At 45.2% G+C, this 25133-nt stretch overlaps 9 protein-coding genes across 9 annotated transcripts; 6 read left to right on the plus strand and 3 right to left on the minus strand.

Annotated features, from left to right (window-relative positions):
• Positions 1–403: 403 nt before the first annotated feature.
• Positions 404–1111, plus strand: N7500_006599 (uncharacterized protein; the record flags this gene model as incomplete). The annotated part of the gene is made up of 1 exon (XM_056677743.1): positions 404–1111. One exon carries the CDS (start codon positions 404–406, stop codon positions 1109–1111), a length of 708 nt encoding a protein of 235 aa, XP_056532743.1.
• A 2616-nt stretch (positions 1112–3727) lies between these two features.
• N7500_006600 (uncharacterized protein) lies at positions 3728–5996 on the plus strand (the record flags this gene model as incomplete). The annotated part of the gene is made up of 5 exons (XM_056677744.1): positions 3728–3956; positions 4058–4212; positions 4307–5047; positions 5107–5592; positions 5709–5996. The coding sequence occupies 5 exons, from the start codon at positions 3728–3730 to the stop codon at positions 5994–5996; spliced, it is 1899 nt and encodes a 632-aa protein (XP_056532744.1).
• Positions 5997–6658: 662 nt separating this feature from the next.
• Positions 6659–7310, plus strand: N7500_006601 (alpha/beta hydrolase family protein; the record flags this gene model as incomplete). The annotated part of the gene is made up of 2 exons (XM_056677745.1): positions 6659–7101; positions 7289–7310. 2 exons carry the CDS (start codon positions 6659–6661, stop codon positions 7308–7310), a joined length of 465 nt encoding a protein of 154 aa, XP_056532745.1.
• Positions 7311–7607: 297 nt separating this feature from the next.
• Positions 7608–9526, minus strand: N7500_006602 (MFS transporter; the record flags this gene model as incomplete). The annotated part of the gene is made up of 6 exons (XM_056677746.1): positions 7608–7795; positions 7854–7926; positions 7979–8299; positions 8366–8971; positions 9029–9138; positions 9190–9526. 6 exons carry the CDS (start codon positions 9524–9526, stop codon positions 7608–7610), a joined length of 1635 nt encoding a protein of 544 aa, XP_056532746.1.
• Positions 9527–11912: 2386 nt separating this feature from the next.
• On the minus strand, positions 11913–13297 carry N7500_006603 (uncharacterized protein; the record flags this gene model as incomplete). Its single annotated transcript, XM_056677747.1, has 5 exons — positions 11913–12405; positions 12467–12609; positions 12662–12901; positions 12933–13037; positions 13103–13297. The coding sequence occupies 5 exons, from the start codon at positions 13295–13297 to the stop codon at positions 11913–11915; spliced, it is 1176 nt and encodes a 391-aa protein (XP_056532747.1).
• Positions 13298–14231: 934 nt separating this feature from the next.
• N7500_006604 (Amino acid/polyamine transporter I) lies at positions 14232–15991 on the plus strand (the record flags this gene model as incomplete). Its single annotated transcript, XM_056677748.1, has 4 exons — positions 14232–14360; positions 14428–14498; positions 14559–15136; positions 15183–15991. 4 exons carry the CDS (start codon positions 14232–14234, stop codon positions 15989–15991), a joined length of 1587 nt encoding a protein of 528 aa, XP_056532748.1.
• Positions 15992–18605: 2614 nt separating this feature from the next.
• Positions 18606–19442, minus strand: N7500_006605 (calcineurin-like phosphoesterase; the record flags this gene model as incomplete). Its single annotated transcript, XM_056677749.1, has 1 exon — positions 18606–19442. The coding sequence occupies one exon, from the start codon at positions 19440–19442 to the stop codon at positions 18606–18608; it is 837 nt and encodes a 278-aa protein (XP_056532749.1).
• A 183-nt stretch (positions 19443–19625) lies between these two features.
• N7500_006606 (uncharacterized protein) lies at positions 19626–20386 on the plus strand (the record flags this gene model as incomplete). Its single annotated transcript, XM_056677750.1, has 2 exons — positions 19626–19742; positions 19793–20386. 2 exons carry the CDS (start codon positions 19626–19628, stop codon positions 20384–20386), a joined length of 711 nt encoding a protein of 236 aa, XP_056532750.1.
• A 315-nt stretch (positions 20387–20701) lies between these two features.
• N7500_006607 (uncharacterized protein) lies at positions 20702–21436 on the plus strand (the record flags this gene model as incomplete). The annotated part of the gene is made up of 1 exon (XM_056677751.1): positions 20702–21436. The coding sequence occupies one exon, from the start codon at positions 20702–20704 to the stop codon at positions 21434–21436; it is 735 nt and encodes a 244-aa protein (XP_056532751.1).
• Between the last annotated feature and the right edge of the window lie 3697 nt (positions 21437–25133).

The raw sequence follows: 25133 nt of genomic DNA on the forward strand, positions 1-25133 counted from the left end.
GAGCTGGTGCCAGTCACGACCCCGCTTTCGACTTGGTAGAAAGTACCCTTTGCCCCGCTAAGCGACAAGTTTTCATTGGACAAAAAAAATATCCCATTGCCGATTCACATGCAATTTTCAATCACACTGCATGTTCTCTCTGCTCTCAAAAAGCACTTGAAAGCCAAACGCTGTCTACATATTCTGTGAATGGTACTTTAAGAATTATCACTCTCAGTAAGCGGTAGAAATGGACCTTTTACTTTATGTAAAATAAACTAACGACTTCTTTTGGCTAGGAAATTACCGGACTTAAATCATCCATTTCTCGTTATTTTGACTTTCAAATACGCTGTTTCTCATAGAAGCAGATACATTGACAAATTCGCCCTTCGAGCTCACATATCCATGCGATTCACCTGCCATGTCAAGCTCGAGATTGGAAAACGCGCCTTCACAACCACCATCCCCGACTGCTGGCGGTTTATTTGCTTTGCCGATCGAGATTCGCCATGATATCTTTAAGCGGGTGCTCGCTGTGTCTGACCCCTTGTATCTCTTTCAGGATCCCGGAGGCCCAGTGAAGTCTTTCATGCCCTCTACCTATAAACCGTATGCATGGCTTGCATTATTGTATACCAGCCGACAGGTATCCTATGAGGCCAGGGCTGTCTTATACGGCGTGAACCGATTCATCCTCGAGGAAGTGGAACTAGCAAATTACCGAGGCAAACTTCTGAATTCCTTTATAACGTGCATTGGATCTGTTAATGCAGGCCTTTTGTCACACTTACGCATCACCTTTCCGGCCACAGAAAGGATAGATGGTCAGTCAGGAGAAATCCGGCTCACAGAGGACAGTCTGCAGGATTTGCGGCTTCTTCAAAATGAGTGCACTAAGTTGACTACACTGGAGGTCCTCGTATACAGCCAAAGTTCCAGCTACCTAATTACAGAGGATCAGGACAATACCGAATTTGCTCGCGATGTATTGTTGAAAATCAACGCAGAATTCAGATACATCCCTTCTCTGGCCAGAATCATTCTTAGGGTCTCCAGCGGATCTCCAGCCTCTTCGATGAGGGCGTTTCTGGATGGCCTTGGATGGGTTGTCTTGATCGGCGATAGATAGATCGCCTTGGCGCAACTGAAGAGGAAAATGAATGATAGACTCCGCTCTACGTGCCAAGCAGAGAGCGCCTGTGGCATTCTCCACATGATTCCTTTCCCTACTAGAATTTTTTCAGCTTTGCGAAAACAAGGATTCTGTTGCTTGATTCTTGGATATGGCGTAGAGAGGAAACCGATTTTATTCACACTCAGCTTGTAGAATATGTCAAGTCATCCATTGACGATTGAAAAATAAGGTCATCCGCAAGGACATGTTGGGCAGCTTTATTGCGCACGGCATGACTCAAGAAGAAGAAGCAAATTCAGAAACTCTAGTTCAGATGTACGTTGCTTTTACGGGCTTCTATCAATGAGACAAGCTCTGATTTGCAAAATAGTGTGGCAGGATCCGACACCACAACGACAACAACTCGGGCGACGTTCCTCCACATCATGAGTTCCCCACACATTTATTTGATGTTCCGCAAAGAGATTGATAATGCCGGCTCGTTGTCCTCGCCCGCCACTGATGCCGAGGCTAAGAAATTACCTTACCTCCAAGCAGTCATCGAGAAAGGGTTCCGCTACTGGCTCCCGAATGGTTTGCTGGCGTCGAAGATTGTGCCCAGAGGAGACGCTACAATCAATGGCTCCTTTCTTCCGGAGAACTCTAGCATTGAGGTCTCGTCGGATGCCATAGGCATCCAGGCATATAGATCAAACATGTTTGATATGCCATCATGTTTGGCAGTATAAATAGGATCTCAGTATCCTATTCATACTTGCTTTCTCTTCTTTCTCTCTCTCTCAGTCTTGCTTCTAGGTAGAGAATATCATCATCATCTTCTCTGTCATCAGGTCTCCAGCATGGGAATTCAGAGATCGAAAGAGATCTTTGGGGCCGACGCAGGTGAGTCTCGTCCTGAGAGGTGGCTATATCTTGGGGAAAGCGAAGCCGAAAAGGCTAGGGAGAAGAGAATGCGCAGCACTGTCGACCTAGTGTTCGCTTCAGGGAAGTATACCTGTCCTGGTAGACCGGTGGCTATGATGGAGCTCAATAAAGTCTTTGTGGAGGTAAGTAGTTCCAGATTCAAAGTGATGTGTTGTTGTTCAATTGCCAATCTTCGACAGGTCTTGCGCAATAACGATATCAACTTGGTGAATCCTTCTCGGCCATGGCAGTCTTTCTATGCAGGGGTCTAGATGTAGAAAGAATTGCACGTGCGCATTAGCAGACGGGGGTAGTGATATGGTCCCTGGAACAGTTCGAATTATATGGGCGAGGGTGGGGTGGATGTGCCAAGTCGTATCGTGTCGAACTTTTCCAATTTAGCAAGAGACCGAAGAAGCTGTTTCTAGCTGATAACAATATCTTTCATCGCCCCCCAACCGTATCGCTCCTTATTCCAGATCCCGAAAGGTGTCATTGAAGGGCCAAAACATATAATCTGACATGTGCTAAAAAGAGTAGAAGTAGTTTCTGATGAATATGGGGTTTCCCGTTGCTAAAATGGATTTTGGATGCAAATCCGGGAAATCAGGCTCCAGATCTAACCACATTAAGACAAAATAGAGCGTGGTGCGATATGTGCAGGGCATCCTCTGTACGGAGTTAGAGTCTTCAATATACGGAGGGACCCCTATCGGTAAGGCGTGGGTCTGCGTAGGGCAGCACAGACCAGCATTGCCACGGGGGTCTCCGGATTGTTACAATTACGCTGCAGGATATCCGTGGACCGAGAGAACCACTGGAATGATTCGATGAACTGTCCTGGAGCCCTGGAGATCTCTTTGAGAGCGTGTCAGATCATCAGGGACCGTTCTTATGTGTTATGTGTTACAATACAGGTACTTAGGAAATCTCAGTTGACCAGAAGAGAACATCTAGGGACCGTTGTTATGTGTTATGTGTTACAATACAGGTACTTAGGAAATCTCAGTTGACCAGACGAGAACATCTAGGGAGTGGTTAAATACCACTCTGTATCTCTTAATTCGGCAAAATCGAATGGAGCAATGCGTAATATATGTGTTTACCGAGTGACAATACGCGATCTCTCAAAACCGGGCCATTGACCATAAAATTCCACTGGACCTGATGAGAGGTATAACGTTGCAGTTCACCGGTGATTAGTCATTTGTCCATTGAACTGGAAATGATCATGTTGATCAGAGAAGCTGAACATGATTTCACAATACCATTATCATACAGCCAGATTTCTGTCACTGCCATTTTAAAAATCATGTGGACGCCATGATTGACAATCGGCGCAACCTTACCGGAGTACAGTACCTGCGATTCTATCAGTGGCCAGATCATAGCTGTCAAATTTCGGGCCTGCTTGGGGTCGATCTGATGCACAGAGCTTTTGGGCTGCGCGACTGAGGCAACCAGGTGGCTTCTTTGGGTAACGGGTGAGTCGCTTGAGACTGCGCCTCATTGGTCCAAAACGGGATAGCAAATTCGGGGCCAGGAGAATCCCCACTTCACACCATCCACCATCAAGTAGATGGCCAGCGCTGCTTTGTGTACAAAGGTTAGTAGTGGGGAAACACAGAGCAAAACGACCACCTCGTGCTCTATATATACATATTGAAACATATTCCCACCGTTTACCTCCCAAACGCAACGAACGCGATGGCGTCTTCGAGTCCCTCCCGAAAGCCTCAATCGCAAATGCAAGTACCCTCGACCCAGCTGAAGCGAGCAACCTGCAACTTATGCCGTGAGCGCAAGGTGCGCTGCGACCGGGAAAAGCCGCAGTGTCAGCGCTGTCGCAAATCGGGCCAAACATGCGTCTATCCCTCGGACAAGACAGACAACAACGAGATCAAGTCGGCTTTGAATTTGCTTCACTCCCGTTTGCGTAAGTATGCTACAGACACTGTTTCACTAGCCAATCTCTCAATGCCAGTGTGGGCAGAGGTGGGAGGGAAGGTTTCTTTAGCCTTGTGCTTACAATGACAGTACAAGCGGAAATGACGCTCCAAGAACAAGGCCTTCAATTCACAACTCCTTCTATGAAGCTGAACCATTCCGTATCCTCAAGCTATATGTCACAGGAGTCTCAGTTTGTGAATGACCTACTATCACAGGGTGATCAGATAGACTACTCAAATATGGTATTTTCAAATTTTGGCCCCAGGTAAACTCTGCCATGATTTATTCCAACGAGCTTTAACTTATGCTGATTGCCTTTTTAGCGACTACCATCAGCTACCCGCCATGAGCAATATTGTGAACAGCTCTGTCACAGATGGGACTCCTTCGGATCTAGACTTGAATATGACCGACCTAAAAGACAATCCCCCAGGCCCCACATTCAACCCATTTTTCGAGCATCCCACTCCCTTTAGCGGAATGGAGCTGCAGTACGTGCCCCACTACAACAAAATTATGAAACTTTCATCTAAGGCTGTGTCTTGCAGATACCAGCCGTACTTCGATATAGTGCAGAAACACATCATGCTAATAGACCAGCGGGAGTTTTTGCGATCCGTCGTCCCAATGAAAACCCACCAATGCATGTCCCTGAAATATGCCACAGCTCTCTCTGGCTCCACTGCGTGTGGAGAAACAGCCCTAGCTATGGAGTCTTACATAGCAGCCCGGTTCCATCTGGAACGAGCCGAGAATCTAGCCGATAACTCTACTTTCTTAAACCTTGAGACTGTTCAAGCTTTGCTTCTTGTCGCAAGGTTTGAATTTATTCATATTAGCGGACCGAAAGGGCTTCTTACCATAGCGCGGGCCACTCAGTTACTTAGCTTGCTGGGATATGACGTGCTCGATCGAACCTCATCAGAAGGTGAACAGAATAGTTCTCACGTGATGCCGCCAAAATCCCATAGCCCGGGATGTATTCAGATGATACGAAGGACGTTTTGGATTGCATTTGCGATGCATTGCAATGCTGCTGCAAGCTTTGCATGCTGTATACCAGTCCGAGACAGCGGGGTAAGTTTCTATTGATTATAACCTGCCTTTTTCCTCTATGACGAACTATTCCAAATTAGATCGGTACCGCAATGCCAGTTCCTAACCCAATGACAGACTCTGATCTAAAGCAGCACGTCTATCTCTCAGATGGAATTACAAATACCATCACGAAGGGACTTTCCGTATTTTCCCTCTTTATCTTTGCGATGAAACTTGTCGTTGACGGAGACCGCCACCGCCAGGCGACCAACAAATACGTACAGGACAAGGCATCTGATTATAATTTTTGCCTTGTCCACGAGAAAATTGGCACAGAAATCAAGCTCATGTCGAAGTTCCTCTCGGAACAAGAGTTTCTTGACGGGCCAGATGACGAACTTCGCGTGCTCACTTGCATCGTCGTCATAGGGACTCGAATAGACTGGCTCAAGACAGCTATTATCGGATCTCTAAAAGCCGCATTTCTTGGTCCTATTGCCAAAGAATATCGCACTTCATGTGTTGCTGTCACGAATGCTATGTGTGATTTGCTTCTTCAGGCAAACTTTACCGATGCGAAACAAGTATGTTTTCCTAATCTCTACCCGTACCATTTACCTTGTTCCCGTTCTTGGAAACGACAGTAGATCATGCCAATTTAACAAGACTCTTTACTGACATGCGCTCTACCCCATTCCAGATCCCCGCCTACAAAGAAATGTCACTCTTCATAATGCGGCCGTTAGCCTTAGCCGCCGAATTCCAGCTTGAAGTCTTGCAAAACCCACAAGACATGAGCTACAATGCATTCTCGTCCACGCGCGAGATACGACAGAACCTCGAACTATTGTGCAATGTGATGGTGGTTTGTAAACCTGCAACTGGAGAGTATGATCGAAGGATTCAAGCTTGCACAGCGTTTCTGGAGAAAACAAGATTTGAGAGAGTTCTTAATTCGAGTCTACTAGGGAATGGTGTCGGTAGATGACTAGTTTGGACTTAGAGTAGTGGGGTTAGGAGACTTAACAGGGAGATGATCGGTGGTCATGTACGGCAGTCTGGGCGTGTGTGCATTTCATGGTGCTCGAGGAGCATGGAAGCGGTCAATACGGATAACTCGTGGTATACCATACATTGTAATTTCCTGCAAATTTGCTTGTCTTACGTCGTCATCAGCCCTAAGCTGTTTCCTTGTGGGACAAGTACAGTTTGTCAGAATATCATGCGGAAGAGAGAACAATCTCCAAAGTACTATTACAAAACAAGCCTTCCGGGTACAGAATTACTCCAGCGGCTTCAGCGCTGGCCAGAAAGTGAGTAGATGCTACGACATGTGCTCGAGAATTTAGAACAAAAGAGGCCCAAAGAACAGATACCCTAGAGCACTACTTGCTAGGATTCCTGAGGCCTAGTCCAAATACAACCCAACGTTAGGGCTTAGGTAGACGAAGTTTGAACACCAAAAACCGAAAGAAAAAGTCATGTTAGTCCGAATAAGCATTACAAGAGAGTAGATGGGAGAGAAGACGATGAATCACTTCTACTAGCCTAACCTTCGCTACCTCAACTACACCTACCCTCCTCACGTGCAATGTCTCTTAGCTGCGTAGACATGGGGTAAATACGCCTGAGCCAATTTTTCCACTACAAATGTCAGCTACTCCAATATTTGACAAAACAGGGGTTAGCTTCTGGCGCGTCTGTGCCTGGGAGCCGCTGTCAGACCCTCGCATCGTTCTGCACATAAACTGGAAAACCCAAACACTCCCCATACTTATTGGTGGCCTCCCCAGCAAAAAGAACAGCGCAGACCTGAAGATACAAGGCTGGAAAACTCTCCCACAGCCTTCTCTAGATGCAATCGTCCGAGTCAGTCCACGCGCCCAGATTTTGCAAGGGAATTATCATACACCCACATTCTTGATTCATGGAACTGGTGATGATTTGATCTCTTGGCAACAGTCTCAAGGTACATATGACGCGCTTCGTGACGCAGGGATCACTGCTGGTTTGGCGTTGATCGAGGGGGCTCCGCATATCTGTGATCTCAGCAGTAATCCTGAGTCAGATGGCTGGAAGGCGGCGATCCAGGGGTATGAATTTATTAGTAAATATGTGTGAGAGGGAGTGATAGAGGTATGTGAGTGTGTATTTGAACTAAAATAGATGTAATGACCACATTCTATGTTTCTAAGAGTCAGAAAACCTCATTTTCACTCAAAATTACGTCTGCTGTGCACCCTAAGTCAGCAGATATTTCTCTGATTAGTATTTTTGCAGAAGAGAAAGGTCTGCAGTTTAATCATATTGCTTATTTCCATAGTCGTTCCTATACTTTCCTCCAACTTTCTAGTGATTCAGCTTCAATTCACCTTCCCTCCTTGTGCAATCTATAACAGTCTGGAGTTATGGCAGTGAAGGATTCCATACTGGGCAAGTTAACTGTTATCCGCGATTTTTTTTTCATCATCTATCAAATGTGATACTAGATCTAACCAAATTCCAAAAGAATTAAATATTTCCCAATCTCAAGATTGTGAATTCCAAATCGCCATAGCCTTCGACATAAAGACCCATTTTTTCCGATAAGTTAGAGCCTTTAGTAGACTTGCGCGAATGTACTCCTAGCTCTTAATTTGTCACCATATTTCCAAAGGATCAAGATACCGAAGAAGCAGGCCCAAGTCAAGCCAGCAAGGACAGTACAGCCCTTGCCAATACCTAGATTGTTAAACAAAGGCTGCGCAAAGTGAATAGCACCACAAGCCACTGCGCTGCGCAGGAATGCTAGAATGATTGTTAGACGAGGTCTGTTTAATCAGCCAAAATAAGAAGACCAACTCACAGTTTGCGGCGAAGAGACTGGCGGCATAACGAGGATAGGAGATTGGAAGATAGATGAAAATACACATCGTAATCTAGGAAGACTTTCAGCACATAGACGTTCTTGCAATTTGTCGGTTAACTTACCACAAAAACACATGACATGTAAAGCACAATTCCAGTTGTGGGAACAACCCAGTTAATCCAATCACGAGACGTCCAAGCGAAGATAAGGATCCCACAGGGCGCTATCAAAGCGGCAAAAACAGCAGGAAGAAGTCGATGTTCAGAGGAGCCGATTCCATTCTGGTAAGTGTATGGCTCATAGTGGAATTTGACGAGCGCCAAGTATGTGCCGGCGCCAAAGAAGCAGGCTATAATAACGCACAGGAAGATGGTTCCCATAATACCCATTGAGAATCCGTGGATCTGGGTGTAAACAATTGGAAATGCTTCGAAGTACGAGTACTAAGCGCGATTCGTTAGTTCGCTCCCTGTGACCTATCTCTATACTCTCCCTGTGAAGAAACTTACAAAGATACCGTATATCAGACCCGTGTAGATATTGATAAAGGCAACAGACGGATCCCTTAGGGTAACCATGAAAGGCGTGGTCAAATACCCGGCGAGAAGCGACAGGAAATGAATATTCCCTTGTTTAATTTCCGAGTCCGATCGAAGATTTTCATTTCCGGTAAGTTTCCTCAAACGTTTAGCCCGGTTCAAGAGAATGAAATCGGCATTAGTTTCTGGCAGGAAAAAGAAGAGAAGAATCCATGTGAAGCCACAGAGAATGAGAAGCTCATACATGGGCCACCTCCAAGAGCTTAGGGGTACTGAGAATCCTGATAAAAGCGGACCTAAAGCTGGTCCTGCCAGGGTTGCACATCCCCAGAAGGTGAGACCATAAGGGATTTTCGGAAAAGAAAGGATATCGGCAGCTGAGGCTCCGCCTGTTGCCAGAACTGGGCCTCCCAAAAATCCCTGAATGAATCTCAAGACAATCAATCCTACAAAATTTGACACCTGGGAGGTCACGGCGGTAATTACTATGAAGAGCGTGAACGAAACGAAGTATGGGATATTCCGTCCAATTGCCGGTATCTCTGACAAAGGGCTGAAGAATAATGGCCCAATACCCTAGAAACGTCCTCGTGAGTTTTGAAATTTTTGTTGAAGAGACTGATAGAGACTTACATATCCCAAAACATACATCGAGAGTGCCAAAGACGATTCTTGGACACTCACACCGAACACCTGTACGAAGGTCGGCTGAGCTGGCGTAATAATTGCGGATCCACAGTATACTATAAATGGTTAGTATAAAGATACACTCACAAAATCCCTCGTTCACTGACCAGCGAAGGTAAGAAGGCAGATCTGCGAAAAAGTAACTGTCTTCTTCGCCAGTGACCACGCCTGTGGATTTTCAGGATCAGTCTCGCTATACCACCCAACGGTCTGATAACCAGACTTTGACTGGCCTGGAGTTGACACAGGCTCGGCTTTTTCCAGATCGACATCCGTGTCTGTAGAGCTGCTGTTCGCTTGAGGTGCAGATTCTTCAGTTAGTGTTTCTTCCGGCGGCTGGTACTGGAATTCAGCCTTCTCATCGGGGTATTGGAAGACCCGAGGACCAAGAACTAATCGACAGAGCTGGCCAAATGGCGCATCACGAACGCTGAACGCTGACATGGTCTTGAATAACCTCGAGATGCTTTAAAAAATTACCCTTAATCCAGGATTGGTGATGGATTGAGAAATAGGTTGAAGGTCAATTTCCTGGCTTGTGTTCAGCCTTAAATAGAGCGCACAAGTCCTCTATCACTACATCTTTACATCGCTTTCTCGGTCTTGCCGCCGAAAGAGGACTCATTTCTTTGTCTAGTTTAGGGGTAGGGTAAGTACGCAAAACTAGAAGCGGGTAGATCATCCCGAGCTCCGCTTGATCTCGGTACGCTATTCTAAAAGTGGAATAGCCTTCGGGGAATCTCTTCCACAAGAGGGGCGATCTTATTGGCTGTGCGAACCTTCGATCTGACATGGTCGGGCTTCTCGGCCGACCCCCGAGCCCTACCAGGAACTACCCCTGACGCTTTCAAGGGATTTCCGGCCAACGATGCCCTGGTTTTCTGTCTCTCCTGCATGGTGTCTAGAACAGACTTCAAACACTAAGGATTGCGGTTCAGCATATCGAAAGGACTGACTCACTCGGTCTGTTACCGCGTTGGACCCATGGAATGTGAAGGAGGAGCTGGCCCTCTTTATACTATGAATGTGACTCGTAAAATGGTTGGCTATATCATGACACGTACAGAGAAGATTACCCTATCATCCACTGCCTCGCTCTGTTGTCGAAGCCTTATAATCCTACCACTACTTTTCTGCATGCCAGAGAGCCATGTATCTTGTAGACTATAGGATAGAGATATACTTCACTATGTTTGTATTATCCAATCTATTCCGCATTTGTGACCAAACATAATCGTCCGTTTCTCGGTATGGGTGGTCCTCATACGCTGTTGATAACAGAGTCGTGGTCTAAATATATCACCAACGTATATATCCAAGTAGTCACTCAGGTAAATGGCGTATATAACTCAATGTTATCTTTCGTGATCGACCTGGGTCCATCCACTCGTTACAAGATATATCTGCCACACTCGTTGGTTGCTGCATGTACTCATGCAAGCCTGGGATCCTGACACGGTGCTTTAGTTAAGGCTAAATATAATATAGAAAGTTAAAAGGGAACTAATTTATAGTCATTAGTTAGTAACTCTAAGGGATAGGAATTAGGTTACCTAGGAAAACCAGTCACATCCTAGGGAATAATATAAAGCCCTTGAGCTAGTAAATTCCTCTAAGAAGGAAATCCGGAATAAGAAGGAGCCCGCTATAGGATATAAATTAATATAAGAAATACTACCTAGTCAAAATTATTCTTTTTTGCCCTTTATTAATCCTGATTACAGTACATACGACCATAGGGTGTGGAAAACAGGGCTTCCCGTCCGCTCAGCCGTACTTAAGCCACACGCCGGTGAGTTAGTAGTTGGGTGGGTGACCACCAGCGAATCCTCACTGTTGTATGTTTTTGTTTTTTTTTCTTAAAAACATTTCCTCATCGGTAATGCATCATTGAGACGCAGTGTACGGAGTACTGATGTACTCACTAGATGCAGATATTCCTAGGGGTCGAACAGGCAGGGATATGAGCAGGAGCAACACCTATGTTTCAAATTATTCGTGAACCTCGCGGGTGGCACGCAGCCCGCTGTCACGGAAGACCGACGGCAATAACTCGGGTATACACATGACTCAACGGGGTGCTATTGAATCACCTCTTCTAGCGAACTCGAGTATATAAAAATTGAGCACCTTGAGTTAGCGTTAATAAGTTGAGATACTCCCTTGACATGTATTATCATTCTTTATTTCTCGTCTATACTAATAATAACTATAAATCAATACTCGTATTGCCCTATATGCTTGCGGGCTACCGTGTTACTATACAAATAATGATAAATTTCGGGGTACGCATCTACAGCTTGCTACAAAGATATACACTCCACATTTTTGCTTGAAAGTAACCCTAGCCACTATGCCCCTACGTAAACCCTTGGCCTGCTTTGAGGTTGTCATGAACCAAGTCTGGAAATCCGTTCAAGACAAAATCCTGGAGTATAAAATTTGCAAGGCCTTCGTGATAAACATTCGCTACATTTTGAAGAGTGAAGCCATGGCCGGGGATATTCTTTACATGGATCAGCCAATAAGGACTGGCCAGTGTGCGCAACTCCCCAAAAGATCTTGAGCGTAGTATCAATCTAGATAAAATTACATCTCAAGATTCTCTCGCACGCTTAAAGACGATCCAAGCATCAGTTGAAAAGCGGCAACTGGTAGATGTCAAAGGTGATCTTCCTGAGAATAGTTCCGGGAAAAGCGAGGGCATGAGCTTATGTTGTACGTCTAGAGGCAGGTCAGTCGCTCTACAATGATCAAACTTTGTAACTTTAGTTGTAACGGTACATTCTCACGAGGAATTTAGAGCTGCAGGAATATTCATCGAAGTTGACTATTCAGTCGAGCTTTGATAGTTGTATAATAGGTTCGAGCTGAATGAGTTTATTAGATACTTGTAGTCCCCCCCCCCACTCTCTGACAGCTCTAGAGACTCCTCTCGCACGCTGTAATGTACAGTTTTCATAATCTGTAACCCTTGATTGCCCTCGGATGATTCGATAATTGGGTCTTCTTCTCGCTCCCAGCCCTTGGATCTTTGGTTTGTTCTCACGCTACGGGAGAGCCTGTGAGACGATATATTCATTGGTGTAGCAGTTCCCGACTGAGAACCAGACTTTGATGGCCCCCGATATGTATATGTTATCCCCGTATCATCATCGTATACTGCAATGAAGGACTTGAGGAAGGCCGTCAAGAGGCAGCAGGCACTTAACCCTATATATATCTCTGTTGAGACCGCAGCAAAGGACCCAAGGAGGGTTGGGTCTTTCGAGGAGAGTTGGACTAGGATGAAGTGTAGACGAACTGCTGCCATGGGTATGAGCCTAGCCAATGATTTTGTTAACAGGAGAAGTCCCAAACCAATCATCTATTGAATGGACCTACAAGATGCGACTCTCAAGGGCAAAAAATACAATGATCTTTTTCTTTGTCGAAATCTTGACTTTACGGATTGCAAATGCCACATACACAAGAAGCAAAATCTCGGTGGAAATGTCGAGTGCTGTGATGACTTCCCAGCGGGGACGCTGTCGCCCCGTCAGTGCTTATACTCTTATTTGTGATAGGGGCATGCCATACCAATCCACTACATTCAGTGGCGCTGATTTCGGACCAAGGGTGAGAAGAACACCGAGCTCCTAATAGAAGCACGGATACGACCGTCCACACGACCGTCACCAGCAGGGGAACGTAGGAAAATTTACGTTGTATCCTGGAGAATAGACCCTTATAGAACATGCAGACTGTCATCTTTGAAAGCCCCAGCACAATAATGGAGAAAATATCGGCAGCATATACTATCTTCTTAATGTTAAATTTCTTCGAAGATTTGAATTCCTCCACGACTTACCTTCAACATTTGCTCTTTGCCTGTAGTCTCAATGCCATCGATCGGAGTTCCCCACCCATAATGGACCTCACAAAACACAGTTATAATCTGCACAATTGCTACAAGCTATTAATTGGTTAGCCCAGAAGCTCAAGCACGATCAGCTTATAATGGGATGGATAGTACTATACCACGAAAGCCCCAAACGTGTAATCATCTCGCTGCAGGCCTTTCCTTTGATAGGCCGAGAAGGTGCGTGCTGCGAGAGAAAATAAAACCAAACACAAGTTGACTGCGGTGATGACCACAACCAGTCCACTATGGTTATGGTCATTATCCGTCGTAAGAGGAGGGCTCACATAATCCAATGTTGAAATGGCCGACATGACAAGTTAGGGGCCGTGTAAACACCGGGGGCAAATTTTGGATAATTTTTACATTTGGAACATTAGATGGAGGGCTCAAGGCATTTTCAATTATGTCAAATGGGAAGTCCTTGAGGCCAAATGATCACCCTCGGACGATGACCCCTGGAGAAATGCAACGATTTATTCCGTCGACGATAATAGGGCTAGTCATGTGCTATCAAAGTGTCGAATATGACCGGGGTGTGGAAAAAAGGCAGAGTGGGTGTGGTAGAGAACCAACCGGGTTGCACCGTTTACAATCCTTGTCAAGCCATACCAAGGCTAGGAAGCGCAAAGCAGTCCTCCAGAAATACCATTGGAATTTTATTCCTATTATGTTGTAGACTGATTCATTTTTTTTTTTAACACCAGGCTGCAAGATGGTTTTAAAGATTCGACCTTAAAGTACAATGATACGTTCATAGAAGACGATGCCCAGATATGCCCAGATATGCCCAGATGATTGGAAAGGCTTATCTATCTCCCGTCCCAATTCGCATCAGTCCAATCAGAGGCCATACCAGCATGTGGCCACTTCTTCAATGGCTTAATATTAATGTCTTGGCAGCTTCGAGTCTAAAGACATTGTTACATCGTGGCTATATTCCCCACTTAATAACGGCCTGAGGAACCTGGTGCATGCCCTGGTCTAGTGCCGCAAAAAAATGATTTCTTCGAAACGAAAGCCGCTCTAGGCACTGATAAAACACGCGACCAGCTCACTAGCGATTAACCGAGATGAAAGCTTGGAATGGCACGGGGGAATGCACTGTAGAGGTTCCCTCATTGCATCGATTTTCCCGTAGAATTTAATATTTACCTCCCCTGCCCCCCCCTTCCCTTTATTCTTGTGGACTCATATCCACCCCAGTGACCATTTTGCCTGGATCGGTATCGCATTATGGAATACTCAATGAAATCGACCGCGTTGGAGACGCTGGATATGGGTATAGATCACAGGAAACCAGGGGCCTCCCAAGAAGGTGGGACGGCACTGGACGCCGATGAAATGCATCGCATGGGAAAAATTCAAGAGTTCAAGGTTTGTTCACTCCCTCTTGCAGGGTTCACATCTACATCCATAGCTAATGCCCTGCGACGTGGATTAGAGAAACATGCGACCTCTTGCGGCATTAAGCTTTGCGTCGGTCTTGCAAGCTACTTGGGAATATCTGATCATGTGAGAGAGCCCATTGAAGATTTCCTTTCTCCAAGGACTTACAGGTTAAATTACTTCCAGGTCAAACTACCAAGGATTAGAAAATGGAGGCCTAGCAGGCATGTTCTGGTCATACATTTGGACATTTATCGGATTCGGATTCATTATTGCCTCGTTGTCGGAGATGGCTTCGATAGCACCCACTGATGGAGGTCAATACCATTGGGTATCGGAGTTTTCTTCGCCTCGGCACCAGAAGTTTCTTAGCTACATCACTGGCTGGATGTCCGTACTGGCGTGGCAAGCTGGAACAGCTTCTGGATCCTTCCTCACCGGCACCATCATCCAGGGATTGATCAGCGTTCGTAATCCGGATTACGATCCTAAAGGCTGGCAAGGCACCCTACTTGTGTTTGCAATGGTTCTGGTGTCATACACTTTTAATGTTTATGCATCAGACCTGATGCCAATCCTGAGTAACCTCTTGATGATCCTTCACGTCCTTTGCTGGGCAGTGATCTTGATTATCCTATGGGCTCTGGCTCCTCATCGATCTGCTGAAGCAGTTTTTGTCTCCGATTGGCAAAATCTAGGGGGGTTACCTACAATGGGACTGAGTGTGATGGTCGGACAAATTTCAGCTATCTACGGATGTCTTAGTAAGTTTCACTTCTCTAATTCATATGATGAGATTTCCGTGGAAAGAAGAAAGTAACCAGCCCTTAGGCTCCGATGCGTGTGCGCATATGTCCGAAGAGATCAAAGACGCCGGCCGGAATGTTCCACAGGCTATGGCCTGGGGATATTTCATCAATGGAATCATGGCTGCCATCTTACTGATTGCCTACCTCTTCGCCACCCCATCCGTCGAGGATTCTCTAAACGACATTACCGGATTCCCATTCCTCTACGTGTTCAAGCAGGCTACCAACACGGCAGGAGTCAACGGGTTAACAGCCATCATCTTGATACCTGTCATTTTCAGCAACATCATGTTCAATGCCTCCACCTCTCGGCAAACATGGGCTTTTGCTCGTGACAACGGTCTTCCCTGTTCCCGATGGATTTCCAAAATTGATTCTAGGCGCAAGATTCCTGTCAATGCTATCGCCCTCACTTGTATCTTCAGTTGTCTGCTTTCTCTGATCAATATCGGCTCTGATACTGCATTCAACGCTATCATCTCTCTTAACACCGCTGCCTTGATGTACACCTACGTGACCTCAATCAGCTGTGTGATCTGGCGAAAGATCTGGCATCCCGACAGCCTACCTGTTCGTCGATGGGATATGGGGCGGAACTGGGGTTTGGCTGTGAACATTATTGGTCTGTGTTACTGCATTTTCGCGATGTTCTGGTCATTCTGGCCAGGTGAGCTGCCGGTCACTGCCGAAAATTTCAACTGGAGTGTCGTGATCTTCGGGGCGGTTTTCATTCTCAGTCTTATCATGTATGTCATCAAGGGACGGAAAGAGTATTCTGGCCCAGCTGTGGACGTCAAACGTGAGGACTAGATTAATGTATAGCTGACCAATATAATGATCTGCGTCATTTTTTTCTGCCCATACCTCCCGGGATTTTTGATGACCGCGCGATCACCCCATTCGGTGTCTGTGGGGCATACTTTAAATAGGTGATGACAGAGGAGGTGATGATGATGATATTCTCTATCTAGAAGCAAGACTGAGAGAGAGAAAAAGAGAAAGCAAGTATGAAAGGGAAACTGAGACCCTATTTATACTGCTAAACATGATGCCATATAATACATGTTTGATCTACATCATGCATGGATGCCTATGGTATCCAACAATAGGCAAGCCGCAACCAACCCTTTTTTTTCTAATTGGGAGACTGTCATTCCCGGACATCCTCGTCTAGTATAACTGTGATAGGCTCAAGCCCTTATCAACCAGATAGGATCAAAATGGTGGCACAAACACTGCACTTCTTCTCAACAATCAATTCTTGTGTCAAGTTGACAGATGGCAGTGTTCGCAGCATTCGGAAGAAAAAAAGAAACACAAAACATACAACAGTGAGGATTCGCTGGTGGTCACCCACCCAACTACTAACTCACCGGCGTGTGGCTTAAGTACGGCTGAGCGGACGGGAAGCCCTGTTTTCCACACCCTATGGTCGTATGTACTTATTCTAGCAGAAAGCATTATTATATAGCACAAATTGAAAGACTAATAAAAGTTTTCACCTGATACTTCGAGTAAATCACCCTTCATTTAGATATCTGCAAACGAAATCGATACTCATCGATGATACTTTAACAAGTCAAACAGTTCTGGTGATTTATTTCCAATCCTGCAAGACCAACACGTAGTTTTTTTGTTGACCTATATATATAAGTGTAGACGGTCCGCCTGTGCGGCTCTATAATATCTTTCTTACAGGGGTTTTTGCTGGTTTGTTCAGCAGTCTTTTCAATCGCTTTCTCGTTGGACTTCCCGGTTTTTCTTATATATCCATTAAGATAGTTTTCCCCTTTTCATTCAGTGTTATTGGGTTAGGCAGCAGAAAAAGGCGGAAAAAGCATACTCTGTGCAAGCGACTTTTCTATACATAACTTCTGATGTTGGTCCATTCAAACCGGAGTTCAGGAAATCAAGATTATGGATAGTACGTAATATGTAAACCAAGACCAAAGAAAGCAAGGCAAATCCAGGAGACCGAGAACAGTAAGAAAGGAAGCCGATAAATACATAATTCTCACAACTGGATCGTCCGGACCAGCTGAGCAGGCGTACGCTCCAACAGCACCTGACAAACAGTGTAGAAACGTAGCTGCTGACTGAACAACATTGTTTCGATACCCGGGAGTTACTTAGACTCCGAAGATATATATTTCATCCTTGACTACTAGTGGAACAGGCCGCCGCTGCTTGTCGAAGATATAGCAGCGCGTTCGGGGCACTGGCTTGCCGATGCTCACCCGTTTATCAGCTTCATCAAAGCGTTTGTAGGTCACAAAAAGGGTACATTCAGCCGGGCCCTAGCAGTTATGAATCATTCTACCCAGACGCAATTGATCGATAAGATTCTAGTGAAGTGCCTCCCAATAAAAAAACCAGTTGCAGGTTCCGATAATTTTCGGGCTCCAGAGTCGCCAGAAGAGAAGGTGCTGCGATTGTCGCACCAACAACGCTCAAGTGCGCCAGCAGGTCATTACCATTCTCCAAGACAAGTGTTCCTCCAAAACCGATAGCCGAGAAGGTTTGAAGCACGCAGCAGTCAAATCCGGAATTTAACGGTTCCTTTCATAAACGAAGAATCCTTACTTAGCTAGGCCCTAACCAATTATAGTGAAGGGGATACAATATTTAGATGAGTTTGGATGTCTCTATATACTTCCTATAATAATTAAAACACTTGGATGTGCGACTCTAAGTCCGAACCCTTCATTTATTTGAGAAATACTTCTTGGCGTTAGTATGCCTTCTCACCATCCTTGTAAAGCTGCGAGCGCAAACCACCGAGCTGCGCACGTTCGAACAATTAGTTAAAGCGAGAAACGACAACATGATATTTCAACAATCAACGCTTCTATCGAATTTTATCTCTCACCGATAGCGAATGATAATTATTTTCATCATATTACAATAAATTCTGAATAAATACCAAACTCGCATTGTTATGGTATCGAAAAATACATCACTGAACTCCGGAAAACATCCGTATTCCAATCACCAAGTAAATCGGTGAATAACCTTACGCGAAACAGTCTGTCGTGTGTGAGTGCGATCACTGCGTAGCCGTTATTCGATGCGATTGGCACGGGTTGGTCTTTCACCGCTGTTTGTTCATTCTGTCTTCTTAGTGGTATTCCGTTGATCATTCTACGGATCAAGCGGGATGAATGGAGCCGGCAGATGAAGGCCAAGCTAGGGAGTGAGTAGCAGAATTCTCCAGGCTTGTGTGGAAGAGAAAGTGTTTGAGAAGCCTGGCATCGATCATTACTTGGATGACCTGTATTGTATCTCTCTGGCAAGTTTCATGTTGTAGTTCTTCGACGTCAACCATGTATAACTAGGAAACCTGCTATTTACAGATTACGGGTAGTATCAATCTAGCAATTAGCTTAAATGATATCTCTTGCCATTGTGGGCTCTTGCTTTCAGTTTACATCCAGATGACCTTCTTTGCATCAAATTCTTTGGCCTCGTTGCTCCATGGAAGTACATAACCCCGTTGGTTACTCACAACCCTAATCCCCTTCTCCTTAAACTCCGTTGAATAATGCGTATGCCCAAATACCCAAGTGTCCACGCCATTCCACGGTTGTGTCAACAATTCTGTGGCGAATGCAACACTCCAAGGATTGTGCGCATGCTGTGGGCTCGACGTACGGTGCATAGTGGGTGCATGGTGTGTAGCGACCAGTATGGACCGTTTTGATGATTTCGTAGGATTCTTCTTGTGGGTATAATAAATTGACTGGGCTTCTTCACGTAACCAATTCAAGTCGGACTTGTGTGCCGCATTATGCTCGTCTATCGTCCAATCCTCGATCTTCTGGAAGTCCTGGATTTTGTAATGGACAATATCTCTAGAATTTTCCGGTATATCAGACCAAAGGGTACACCCCAATATGGTGACATTGGTGTCTGGGATATCATATCGTCTCTGGTGGAGCAAAACGAATCGTTCATTTAGAGACGGGTCCTGTTCAAGCCGCCTAGCTGTTTCAAGTCCAGACTCCAAGGACCCCCCATAGAACTCATGATTGCCGAGGATAAGAAAAACCAACTCAAAGTTTTTCGTTTGCCTTTGAAGGAAAGCAAGATATTGATCATAGTCTGCTAAACGCCCAATATCCCCGGCCAGCAGTAGGTACTTAGAGACGACTGGCACGTCAAACAATGTGTATTGCTGATTTATCTCCAAATGAAGATCGGAGAGAATCTGAAGGGATACAGATGGCTTGCTGAATAAGTGTTGGATGAAATGGGCCATCATGGCCTTGAAGGTGCTCCAGAAATTGCGAGAGTACCATCGCCTTTTCAGTGGGTCTGGGGAACCATGATCATGTGACTTAGAGTGGGTCAGCTGATCCCTTAGGCGCTGGGCCCGGCCCTGCTTTCTCTAGCATATATTTACAGTCACCAATGCCACGATGAATCCACCATTTGACGAGCAACCATGGCAGTCAACCAAGTGCTTGTCTCGGTAATATCTATCCTCCAGGATGCAAAAATACCAGTATGTGTGATTGGAGAGCTAGCTCTCAACTACTATAATGTGCCACGAGTGGTGCATGTGAGATACCCCTTAGCCCCAGCAATTACTTCTCTTCTCATCATCACCAGGACCTCGAATTTTGTGTTCCAGAGGCTTCTTTGTCAACCGCGGTATCTACTCTTTGCTCCACCGGCCAGTATAGACCTCGTCCGGAGATGGAGTACGATATCTTCACGCAATACAAAAAGGGGTTCCCTGCCTTGCGCGTACAGTCCCATCCCAGTCTTGCTATTGTACTGTTTTCAGATACCTTTTTCCACCTTTCGCCGGTGGAGCAGATGATTGTACCCCGTTCCGAACGATCCGGTATTTCAGTTTACAGCCGTCAAATCCTGGATCAAGTCCCTGGAAAAGCACTGGAAATCATCACCTTTCCCCGTCTATCGCCTTATTTCATTGGTCTGTGTCGAAGATTTTTTGAATCTGGCGACGACATGGCCAGAATTGCTGCAGAGCAACTGGTAGGCGGTATGAAATTGGATGAAGCATGGATCCAGCTTAACCTGAGCGAGGCCTCACCGAAAGTGCAGTATCTAGCAAGCATGCTAGTAGACGAACGATTTTCTTCTGCGGACGAGTTCTGGGATCTACAAACATCACCTTTCGCGGCAAGCGACCGGGAAGAGGAACTCCAATGTATTCCTGGATCGGGATTCCAATAGGGTCAATGCGAGTGGGCCTGCGCTGTCCCATCCTCTTCAAGCAAACTCTATCGTGTGATTATATTAGGAATTTCTATTGCTAGTCTTGTTTATCAACTATTGCGCACGGTACGACCCCCGCATTATACAAGGATCTCTGGGCCGTAGCCGCCAAGATTGTGATAGCAATGCAGCAGTATCCATGTGGCTGAGACAACCCCACGAATCAAGTGATAAAGAAATAGACGAGCAACCTTTATAATCTGTTAGAAGCCTCTCTAGGCAGATGGAATTTTCAAGATTCCAATTTGCTGAATTGGAACGTCTACCCATACCATGCTTCAAGACCGACTGAACGACGCCGCCATTAGTCTCCACCGAGCTCTCAGCCAGAATAATGTGCAATTTGGTATCTTTGGCGGCTATGCGATTGGAGTACTTGGTGGTGCCCGCGAAAGCAAGGATATAGACTGCCTTGCATCCATATCCAAACCGCAGGTTGTTGCTCTGCTCAATGGGAAAGATGGATTCACAGTGATTCCACAAACCCGCCAGGATTATGTTGCATTTCTCTGGTCCGACAAACCTGATCACAGTAATCCGGTGCTTGTAGAAATATTTTGTGAACAATTTTCCGGTATTATCTTTTCTCGCTATCAATCGACGCATGCTGATAATTATGCTTTAGGCTCTCGACACACCATGAGAGATATACAAGCCACTGTCCGAACTGTGAATGGGCAGAAGCTTGGGAGTGGTCTTTCATGTTTTCTTGATCCATTCTATCTGTTCAAAGGGAAGCTTCGTGCTGCTGCAACTCGAGCTAAGTTCCATGACTCAGCAGATCTTCGCTGGTTGGAAGGTCGACACGGTGCTGCAATCCAGGCACGAAAAACTGAATTGAGTCTTCAATACATCGGGCTGGCAATAAAGCGATATCCCGAGCTCGAGATGTTATTCACGAGACTCAACGTTGATCTTGCAGGTGCTCAAAATTCTGCACGAAATCTAGAGCTATCCAAACTCCCAGCGCCGGCACCTGGAGATGTCCAGCATGGACTACTAGGGTAGGTATAGTTGAATCCATAACCGCGTTAATACATCATGTGTCTATATACGCTTTGACTGCTACCCGCAAGTACATATGCACCTTGTGAAGCCCTATAATGCGTGCGTGTTTCTAAGGTTGAAGTCGAGTGCTGTGTTTGATTTTTCTTCAATCCTAGATTGACTTTATTACTCAAGCTTCAACAACGCAGCGGTACAGGCACCAGCTGCCAAACCCTCATTTCTGGTAAATTTTGATGTCTTTATGCCTAGTTATGGCCTAGTGGCTGGGTTAAAACTGGCGTAGAGAATTCAAATACATGAATCACTATCCAAACACTTTTCTTAATGATAAAAGTGTCCTGGTTTGCTGGCGCCGACAACTTTCATAATGAAGCCTTTAGCTCCCACAAAAAGGAGGATATATTTAGCCAGCTAATGGAATAAATTGTTCCAAAGGGTAGTTCATCACTCCATACTCCGTACATGTCCTGTTATTTAGCCCCAACTTAGCTCGCCGCTTTCCGCCAAGTTTAACGTTAAACCACTTCCGTGGACCTATTATTCACTGGGAAGGGGGTGTTTATGGGATATCAAAATAAAAATTCAAAAAACATACAACAGTGAGGATTCGCTGGTGGTCACCCACCCAACTACTAACTCACCGGCGTGTGGCTTAAGTACGGCTGAGCGGACGGGAAGCCCTGTTTTCCACACCCTATGGTCGTATGTGGTGGGATGGAAGTGGAAAAGGATTATATAGAGTTTAGCTACTCAAGTAACGAATGATGTATGGATAAGGTATGGACCCTTCCGTAATGCCGTCCTGCGCCCAAGTTGGCACTTCCAATATTCTTCCCTTCTTCAAGCATAGTGGGAGTATATGCAGACCAAGTCTCTGAACTGATTCAGCAACTGGAGCGCGATTTGCTTCGTAATTGGGTCTTATATCTTGGTAGTTGAAGGTGTTGTGAGAACTAGAGACAAGGAAAAGAAAGGGCGGTGGGGTATGTGTAGGGAAGCTCTGTAGCCCTTGGATGAAATCGAGAGAGAAAATGGAATAACTTGATTGTAGTTGAAGACGACGAGTACTAGCTTTGCAGTTCCTTCATTCATTACCTACGTTGAGGAAAAGTAATAGAAGGCTAGGACGATAGCTTGTCACGGGGTCACGCTTGAGACTGCTAGAGAAAATGTATGAATTGTTTTGTATGATTGGGTAAGATATTGTCATTTGTCTGAGATCTCTAGTGGTATAGTGACTAAAGGTTAATTGTATACGACTGTTTTACGCATATATGAGCCGACGCTGAAGCAGCTCTGGTAGGGTATCCCAGTTAAGCATTCATTGCATTACACGATACAATCCTTGTCATTTTGGTATCCAGCACATACGACCATAGGGTGTGGAAAACAGGGCTTCCCGTCCGCTCAGCCGTACTTAAGCCACACGCCGGTGAGTTAGTAGTTGGGTGGGTGACCACCAGCGAATCCTCACTGTTGTATGTTTTTGTGTTTCTTTCCTTTTTTTTTTATTCATTGGGTTTAGTTAGTGAGTGCCATTACCGTTTTACTACATAGACAACGTGACCACTTAGTTAAAATACCGTTCGTTTTTCTCTCTACTCATAGCCCTACTATATTACCTTACTCCAGTCCATAGCTAATAATTAGACTAGATTTGTTATTACTATCATAACTACATAGTCCGGGTTTAGCAGTCTCATATCAAAGGACATAGTAAAGCTCTTATAGGCACCAGATAAGTAGGTGGCAATAGACTGTAACATCGCCCATGGACAGCGGCTACTTCAGAAGCAGGTATCTGAAGGAAATCCCGGGCAGCTGCAGCCATCCGAGACATACTATCACGATGGGAGTGCCACCATTCAGTAAGCCACATACGATCTCCGATTGTCTCAACTGGAATTTGTGAGGTTAAAAAGTATTCTTCAATATCAGAACCAGCAGGCTTTTGGATAATTGGTGCTAATCGCTGTAGTATTCTCACCTCAGGGTCCTCTTAATTTGATCTTGTTATATCCTTAGAAGTAACTTTATTGACTGGCTCACTGATATGATGATAATTTTGATGAATATTCTCCTGAATTTCATTAATAATTATCTGTCCCGTCTCAGTATCCACTCATGAAATAGAAGATCACCCTCCACCCTTGGATCAAGGATTAATGCAGTATGATAAGCATCAGTACTATACATAAAGCTATGATACTTTTCATACTTCATAAGTAGAGTTGCAAGAATAGAGCCATCAAGAGTCGTTGGCTCCAGTAGCGGGACACCACATAGCTTGGGATCGAAGTTCATTTTTTGTTATGCTTATCGTTCAGTTGCCATTAATGCTCTTATGTTCTCCACGTTTTTATATCACAATTTGGTAAGTACCTGGAAATTGTCATTTTAGAATTTGGCAAATCGGGCAACTCTGGTTGATACCCCGGACTTGATGATTGTAGGACAAGCATTGGCCTGGGGGCGTCCAGACTAGGAATACCCTCTATCAAGCAATGAAACTGAATATGAATCTCCAATTGATGACGGTGTTAGCCGTCCAACTTCCGAGAGTCTCATATCAGGAATTCTGTTCTTCGCCATCTCGATTCGCTGTTTGCAGCCACCGTTTTTATTCTGCATTGACCTACCAATCGTTGAGTATCATACTCGTATTTTTCCTTCCTCTTCTTCATACATTCTTTGTTTTTTTTCTAGCCTATTATCTAAATTCTTATATAAATACTATACATAGGTGACTTTGACCAGTTTGGTAATATGAGTATTGGCTCTATTCGGCCGAAGTCTTTGTTTCAGGTGAACTACGCCTCCGAACACCTCCCAGGAAGACCCGCTCCGTATTCTTGTGCCCTATCACAATCTCAAACCTGCGCTTCATGGCCTGGTTTACCATAATCTTCTGTCAAGGCGTGTTGAGAATGCTTCATCAAGATGTTCGGCCGATTTCCCTTATAGTCTGTATTTCAGTGGCTCATATGTTCAATGTAAAGAGGCTACCAATACCAGCAAGAGTCTATATTATGACTATGATTGAGCTTTCCCATGTTCATGTCATGCACTGAGCAGCGGTTAATCAATCGTCACGTTAAACCCCCTCTCACATTTTTGCCTTGCTCTAGTCTAATGCTGACGTGAAGGTCATTTTGCCATCGCTACCATCCGCTCACTCCCCTGAACTACTAAGCCCTGCGAGCGAACGATCGGCCAGTTGCGTTCTATCTCTACTCTGATAGATCCCGGATCTCACCAAGATCCCTTTCCACACATTTGATTGGCATAAGGGCCTTCGTTTTCAAGCTAAATAACATCACCCTACATAATCGAGGACCTTGTGTCAGACTTTGTAGAATTGGTCCTTCCAAAAAACCCCCAAGGTGATCTAAGATGTCCGTGTCTCTCTTGAAAAATGCAGTTTGATTTTCGAACGAGATGGTTTTGTTATACAGGTGGCTAGCTCCTACACTCGTTTGGCCGAGTCAGACCCCCTCCGTGTCTTGCTCCCCTTCTGATGGTGGACTTGAATTCTCGTTACTGATGGCAAAGTCAACCCAACGCCAGAGCCCAAGGGTGCAAATTAGATAGTTTCCCAGTCCAAAGAGAAGAAATCCTAGGAAAAAGCCAAGGATCTGCCAACAGCAGTCAGTAAATATTTACTTCAGACTACCATTCCTTCAAAAGCAGTAGGATT

This window comes from Penicillium coprophilum, assembly GCF_028826855.1.
Source record: "Penicillium coprophilum strain IBT 35676 chromosome Unknown utg000004l_segment0_segment0, whole genome shotgun sequence".
NCBI lineage: Eukaryota > Fungi > Ascomycota > Eurotiomycetes > Eurotiales > Aspergillaceae > Penicillium > Penicillium coprophilum.